The sequence below is a fragment of the Cantharellus anzutake genome, assembly GCF_015039405.1.
Source record: "Cantharellus anzutake strain C23 chromosome Unknown EI90scaffold_3, whole genome shotgun sequence".
Lineage (NCBI taxonomy): Eukaryota > Fungi > Basidiomycota > Agaricomycetes > Cantharellales > Hydnaceae > Cantharellus > Cantharellus anzutake.
This window is the reverse complement of record NW_024066953.1, coordinates 725,329-733,339: the sequence shown is the minus strand read 5'-3', so window position 1 is coordinate 733,339 and position 8,011 is coordinate 725,329. Positions and strand designations below refer to the sequence as shown.

At 53.4% G+C, this 8,011-nt stretch overlaps 1 protein-coding gene across 1 annotated transcript; it reads right to left on the bottom strand.

Moving 5' to 3' along the window:
* Window positions 1-4,247: 4,247 nt before the first annotated feature.
* Window positions 4,248-6,434, bottom strand: EI90DRAFT_3207791 (uncharacterized protein; the record flags this gene model as incomplete). Its single annotated transcript, XM_039066436.1, has 1 exon — window positions 4,248-6,434. A coding segment is annotated over one exon (2,187 nt), but the record flags the coding sequence as incomplete, so codon positions are not given.
* Between the last annotated feature and the right edge of the window lie 1,577 nt (window positions 6,435-8,011).

Genomic DNA, 8,011 nt, shown 5'->3' with positions numbered 1-8,011 from the left:
TACGGCTAGTTCAGGACTACCGGAAACTGAATGAGATCATGGTAAAGAACTCATACCCGCTCCCACTCATCTCTGATGTCCTGGCCCGCCTCCGCAATGCCAAGTACTTCTCAGTGCTAGACTTGCGCTGGGGGTTCAACAACGTCTGAATCAAGGAAGGTGACGAGTGGAAGGCCGCATTCGCAACCAACCGAGGGTTGTTCGAGCCCTTGGTAATGTTCTTCGGGCTATGCAACTCACCCGTGACCTTCCAAACCATGATGAACGACATCCTCCGGGATTTCATTGACCGAGAGGTTGTCATCTGTTACATGGATGACATCCTCATTTTCACCACTACCCTAGAGGAGCACCGGAGGGTCATCCAGGAAGTCCTGGAAACGTTGCGAAAGAGGAGGCTCTTCCTGAAGCCAGAGAAGTGCAAGTTTGAGCGGATGCAGATTGAGTATCTGGGACTTATCATCTCTGAGGGAAGTGTCACGATGGACCCTGTGAAGATTAGAGGAGTCCTTGACTGGCCCACCCCAACCAAGGTAAAGGAAGTGCAGTCCTTCCCAGGGTTTGTGAATTTCTATCGCCGGTTCATCAGAGACTTCTCTGAGAAAGCCCGCCCGCTTCATGCATTGACCCGGAAGACCAAAGTCTGGAACTGGGGCCCGGACAAGGACCACGCCTTCCATGCCCTTAAGGAGGCCGTCACCACAGCCCCCGTCCTCTCCTTCCCCACCGATTCCGGCCACTTCAGGCTCGAGTGCGACGCCTCCAACTTTGCAGTCCTCTCTCAGCTTCAGTCGGATGGGGAGTTCCACCCGGTAGTGTTCATGTCCAAAAGCTTTATGGACGTGGAGCGCAACTACGAGGTATATGACAAGGAGATGCTCGCGATCGTCCGAGCCCTTGAAGAGTGGCGGCACTTCCTGGAGGGTGCCAAGGAGAGGGTTGAGGTCTACACGGATCACCGCAACCTGGGGTACTTCTGCACGGCCCAGAGGCTGAACCGACGCCAAGCACGGTGGTCCCTCTTCCTCTCCCGCTTCTATTTCACCCTCGTCCACCGCCCAGGGAAGCTCATGGGGAAGCCAGATGCACTCTCACGATGCGCTGACCACCCGAAGGGGAAGGATGACAACGAGGGGCTGACACTCCTCCAACCCACCTGGTTTGAAGCCTGGGCAACAGAAGCGATCTCGGTAGAGGGAGAGGAGGCGGGGATCCTAGAGAGGATACGTGGAGCGAAGGAGCATGACGAGAGGGTGGTGAAAGCCATGTGGGAACTGGGAGAAGGGACCCTGAGGTCGGATGAATGGGAGAAGCAAGGAGAGTTAATCCTATACCAAGGAAAGGTGTACGTACCGAGAGGCCAGCAACTCCACCATGACCTGGTACGGTTGCACCACGACGCATGGGCAATGGGGCATCCAGGGCGATGGAAAACCCTAGAACTCGTTTCCCGTGACTACTGGTGGCCCCGGATGGCAGAGTACGTCGGGCGGTACGTACACAGGTGCGATACCTGCAACCGAGTCAAACCTTTCCCCTCACGAAAGGTTGGGAAGCTCACCCCAAACAAAGTCCCCACCCACCGCTGGCAGATAATCTCAGTGGACATGGTAGGAGAGCTCCCAGAGTCGAAGGGGTACAACACCATCCTGGTCGTGGTGGACCGCTTGTCCAAACGCATCCATGCGATCCCCACTGTAACGACGATAGACTCAGCAGGCGTAGCGCGGCTCTTCCTAGAACACATCTGGAAGCATCATGGGCTCCCAGAGGAGATCCTCAGTGAGAGAGGGAGTGCCTCCATCTCCCACTTCTCGAGAGAGCTTGCAGACCTCCTCGGAGTCAAACTCACCCCTTCAACACCCTACCACCCCCAGACGGACGGACAAACTGAGCGGGTCAACCAAGAAATCGAAGCCTACCTCCGAGTGTTTGTCAACCACTGCCAGGACGACTGGGCAGACTGGCTCCCACTAGCAGAGTTCGCCTACAACAATCGCATCCACTCGTCCACCCACCGGACCCCCTTCGAACTCGACACCAGGCAACACCCCAGGATGGGGACAGAACCCACCCGTACGTCCGAAGTGGAGGCTGCTGATGCCTTTTCATCAAGGATGATGAAAATGCAGGAGGAGGCGAAGGCGGCACTAGAACATGCAGCAGACGAGATGGCCCGCTATTACGATCGGGGCCGCGAAGCAGCCCCAAGTACCAAGAGGGTGACCAAGTCTGGCTCAATGCCCAGAACTACACAACCAACTGCCCCACCAAGAAACTAGACCACAAATGGCTCGGCACCTTCAAGATAGTCAAAGTCGTCTCCCCTGCCGCTGTCAAACTCCAACTCACCGCACAACAGAAAGGGATCCACCCGGTTGTATCTGTAACAAACATCAGGCCCCACCACCCGGATGAAATCGCAGAACAACCCCTCGACCCCTGCCCGGGCCCAGAACTCGTAGATGGAGAAGAGGAGTACGAAGTTGAAAAGGTATTAGACTCCAAATGGCTACACCGGAAACTCTGGTACCTGGTAAAATTCACGGGCTGGCCAAACTTGGAGAACCAGTGGCTCCAGCGGGACCACTTGACCCATGCCCCCAACCAAATCGAGGAATTCCACAGAATGCACCCCCAAGCCCCAGGGAGAGAGAGGGAGAACCACCTGGCCGCTTCGAGGCAAAGCGGCTTAAGGAGGGGGTGATGTCAGGGCACACCTGCCTGACCCGGCCCCACCTAACCCGGTGCCCCACCATCCACTCCTCCCGACCCCCCCTCTTCCCCTTTTTTCCCTTCCCTTTCTTCTTCTCCTTCTTTTCTATTGGCTCTCCTCTTTATTCCTTTCTTATCACACAGACCACTTCCTTTGTATCAATGTACCATTGACCCGGCTGCAGTGTAACGTGCCCGAACCCAGACACACCGGACGACCCCCCGCCTAGAAGGGGATGGTCAGACCGAGCGGATGAACCAGACGTTAGAACAGTATCTTCGGGTGTATTGCAACTACCAGCAGGACAATTGGGCTGAGTTATTGCCCTTGGCTGAGTTCGCGTACAACAATGCCCCTAATGCTACTACTGGCGTCTCTCCGTTCTTTGCCAACAAGGGATACCATCCGACCCTCTCCGTCCATCCGGAACGAGATTTGACTTCAGTACGCGCCCAAGAGTACTCGGTTGATCTCGATTCCTTACATCAGTTCCTACGTGAGGAAATGTCCTCAGCGCAACGGCATTATCAGGGCCCTGCGGACGCTAGACGTTGTAACGGGTCTATCGCCTAGACTCGAGACAGAGAGAAGGGGGAGGGTGGTAGTGTGCGCGGGTGTGGTTCGTTGGGCCGGGTTTTGGTCCGTGGGTGCTACTGGGTCTGCAAAAACCTCAAACAAACACTCACCTACGTCTCTCTTGGACGTCAAGGCTGAGTAGTATGATGAGAGGGGTCTTAGACGTTATCAACTAGCTCAATGGGGGCGTTAGGGTCGTGGATGGCGTCTTTGCCACTTGGATGCAACTTCTGCTTGTCCCTTCACGGGTCTATTCAATACTAACTTGTTATGTACAAGCTGTTATCTAGTTTATATATGTTGGAAATGAAATGAATGGACTGGGGGAATGTAAACGGGCCGTTAGGCAACCGTAAATGATGAATATCCAATTGGGAACAAAGAAACAATAAAAGAAATATGAATGAATGGGCAATATGTGATAACGGATCCGAAATGGGAATTGTGAAAGTTATCTCCGCAACACTTCGCCACAGCGCCCGCCTATCCTCCCGTCAGCAACCTCCTCGTCTCCAGCTTTCCAATGAGCCCTTATTCGTCCCAATTGGTGCAGTGGTTCTTGAGATGTGGAGAGGGGGTGAAATTGGCGGCGTGGTTGGGCGTGGGAATTTGGCTTGGGGCTGTCGGGAATGATGGGGAAAATATGGAAAAATATGGAATGAGTGTATGGAGTGTTGGATAGTGATAGAATGAGTATCGGGAGCGTCAGCGGATATGTACTGTGTGTTAGTGACCAAATTCCGCAGAACCCGACTTTTTGCGGTACACGGAGTTGTCCCCACAACATATAGGCCTTGCTCTTGATCGTGGTCCCTCACGATATCCTCAACATCCTTAATGTATAAATAAAACGAGCGTGATTGTAATACGAAATGGCAGGCACGTTGCATTGGCAAGTGGATAAATACATGGGCCCGGGCGGTTGGCTTAACATGAGGGGACAGCGGAATTGATGTCATTCCCGACGAGAACTCCTACGCGACACAGAGGTCTTCCTTGAGGTAGGATCCTTTTCAGTATGGGCCCGTGCTTTCCCTTCAACATCTCGCTCCGCCTTAGGGTGTTCATCCATGGGGCTGGGAGACTTAGGTACTGGCTCGACGTCAGCGGGTGCGTCCTTAGGGTCTCTGGGGATCACAGCGGGTGGTTGGAATTTGGGCATAGCGCCAACAAACTTCTTGACGGAGTCTTTGTCTATGTCCCTAACCCGACGGGTCCACTCATTGGTCTTCTCCGTGAAATCCCTTGCAAGTGAAATCTTTGGCGCTGGTACTATGGCTACGGGCATCTCACTTAGTCTAGTGAGACTATCAGCGGGTGGTGCAACCTTCTGGACGGGTGGCGCCACGGGAGTTGACCTAGGGGATGGCAACGCCGTTCTTCTAGGTGCTGTCTTGTTGTCTATATCTGTCTCTTGCTGACGGATGGGGGATCGTCGGAAGGCGCGTCTGCCTTCTTGAAGTCTTTCGCGGCTGGGTTCTGGTGGGCGGCGTCGATAGCGTCCTCGACTCCTACGGCGACGTGTGTGTGGCGCATTAGGGTTGCCGTAGCCCATGGAGCACTCGAAGGGAGGCAGGGGGTGATGGTTGATCTCGCATTGCGTTATTTTCAAGGGGGTTTTGCCATTAGTTGGGCCGCTGGTCTCAGTGGCGGGAGCGGCAACGAGCATGGGGCTTTTGTTCGAGTGTATAACCTCAATAGTCGGCCTGCCCAATAATAACTTGACTTCTAACTTATGCTCGGGATCACTTCGCGTGGAATAAGAATTTTGAAGAATATAAGAGCCCTTCCCGCCCCGGGATAACCAATAAAACAGGTCAGGGGGGCCAGGGGGGAAAGTCTTCAGGTCACCGTCTTCCTTAAGCTGAGTGGCATGGCGGAAATCCCGAAATCGTGTGTCAATGAACCTCTCGAGTTCATATCCGCGTTGGCTTGGAGGGAGCCTCAGGTTTGGACTCTCGGCTCTGGCATGCACGCGCTCGTATTTCTCTTGCCAATACTCAGCTAGCTTCTCGCCCTTGAGCTCCCAGGACTTGGGTGGCGTCGGGTGCCTAGACTTAGTGGCGTAGGACGCATAATTTGCCTCATTGTCTGGTTTCTCATAACCTTCGGAAAACTTAACGGGTTCTCGGATTATTGGCTCTTCGCCATCTAATTCTTGCAACACAAGGGCGCCGCTGCGAAGTCTCTTGTCTACCATATGCGGTCCTAACCATCGCGGCTGGCTTGGAGGGAACTCCAGATCTGAATTCCCGACACGATTGTCATAACTGTTGGAGCTAAGCTCTTGGGATCGGCATAAGGAATCCTCATGGCTCCCGCTGGAGCGTTCACAGCCTTCTGGCGGGTGTATGACTTCAGTGACTTTGGCGTGGACAACGGGCTTCTCTTGTGCAGTCAAGAAGTTAGCAAGAAAACAAATTTCAAGTCCAGTGAAGGACTTCGGTGCAATGCGAGCTATCATTGCTGCCCCCGTTGATCCAGGCTTGACAACGGTACATCCAGTCTCTGAGTTCTGAGCAGTCACAGGCAACGACTCTGCAACAACGGGCTCATGATGCATGCACGGGAAGTCTTGTGCTGCAGCCATTCCCTTAGCGATATCGACGTGCTCGACAATTCCCGTGGAATTTAGACCAGACAGTGCCAAGGGACCTGCAGCAGCTCTTGAATCCTCAGCATGGGCTGCTTCCCGTCCTTCTAGAACATAGTCAAGGCCGTCAGGCCTTGGCTCTTTAAGCTTTTGCTCCGGCGGTGCTGTCAAAGATGTCACTCGGGTTGCCGGCTCAGGGCAATTTGAGGTGTATACGAGACTAGAATCGCGCATGGGGAATGGAGGAAATTCCATCTCAGTCGACGTTTCCTTAGCTGAGTTCAAGCCCGGTCCCTTGACTAGGCTGACCCGTTCAACATAATCCGTGAATCCCAGACTATGGGGTGCCTTGGAAGGTATCCAAGCATTCTTAAGCGCTTTAAGGACTCCTAGATCTTCCATGTTACGGTCCGCTAGTACATGATCGAGGCCGTCAGGCCTTAGCTCTTTAAGTTCTGTCTGTGGCGCGGTGAATGTCGAAGGAATGCAGCTCGGGAATTGTGGCGGCTCCGATGCCTGGGCAGATCTCACAGTACTAATGTCGTATGTGGTGGCGGCAGCTCTCGCGTAACGACGAGCTTGAACAGGATAAACATTTCGCGGGGCATTCATAATCGGAAGTTTGATGCGGACGGATGCTCCGCTATCTCGGTTTCCCTCATTCCAGACTTGAATTACCATCCCTACATCGTGCATATACTCGATCTTAGCAGAGTGGCCGAAGAGCCACGGTTGACCTAGTATCATATCCTTTCCATGAAGGGTATCTCGCGTAAGAAAGAAGTTATGGGTAACTTCAATTCCCCCGATGGTAACGGGTACGTCTCTACATAGACCTTCTAAGGCGACTTGGTGTCCGGATACACCGCGAAGAGTCCACATGGCGCCAGTAGGGTCGACTGGGAGTTCTAGAGCATAAGCTTGCTCGCTTGTCATGATGTTGAGCTCGCTGCCGGTGTCAATTAGCATAGTGCAAGGGCGGTTGCTAATCTGTCCTTGAATCTTCGCGGTTACCATAGCCAAAAATGAAGGTTTCTTAGACGTAGTACTGGCGCCAAGATAAGGACGCCCGAATTCGCGTATGTGCTCAGATTCCAAGAGCTGCCGATAGTAATTCTCAGCTTGGTCATCCGTGCCGATGGACCAAGTGCTACTACTGTCATCGCCTTGGGACTCAAGGCCAAAGCTCTCGAATACCACCTGGCTAGAGCCAGTATCTTGCGTGAGTGGCGAAGGATCGTCTACTTGAGTCTCGATAATCCTGGGTGGCTGCCGGCTTCTAGTCTTTCGGATATACTCCTCCCAATCAGAATCATAATCCTCGTCAAGTGCACAGGGAGTGTTATTGCTGGAATGAGAGTCCAAATCGCGCCTCTCAAGCAGGGTCTTGTTGAATTTCTCGGCATCGGGGCACAGAACTGGTTCGGGGGTGCTATGCGCCACTTGACAGGAATCCTCGTCGTCAAAATGGTCATAGATATCCATGACTTGGAGGGCCAAGTTGCAGAGGTCCTCGTCCTCGAGACATGCTTTAAGGTCAAAGGTTTCAAAGGGTTTCTCAGAATTATCCTCGTTTTTGTTGAGGCGCAGATCCAATTCGGGGCCTTTGTGATGATCCTCAGGTTCATCCTCAGCGTTGAAATACGAATCTAAGTCAAAGACATCGTAAACTGTCTCGCTGGGGACTGGCTCGTCCTCTACTGGCATTAGTACACTATCTACACCAGCTTCTAGGCTATGGACTTCGTAGATGGGCTGGCTATCGTCTGAGTCGTAGTTGACGGGTGCGGTGTACTGCAGACTCGCAGTACTGGACTTCTTATTCAATGGGATCCTCTGAACCTTTGTCGCCGTCTGCATGCGCTTGTTGAGCTCGAAAGAGGATCCTAAGACGGTGCCCAGCGGCAGCGTTACATTCTGTGCCATGAGTTGCTCGAATGCAGACTCGGTGTTTAACTTATCCTGCAACTCGGACGCGAACTTATAAGCGGGCACGGTTCTTCTGGCAGGTGGCGCCTTTGCATTAGGGGCAGGGCCTTCTTCAAAGGTGACCTTAGCTCGTGGGCCACTCGTTCCCGAGGGGCTGGCTGTATTGACGGGTGGCTGGCGTGGATACGCCCTCTGCT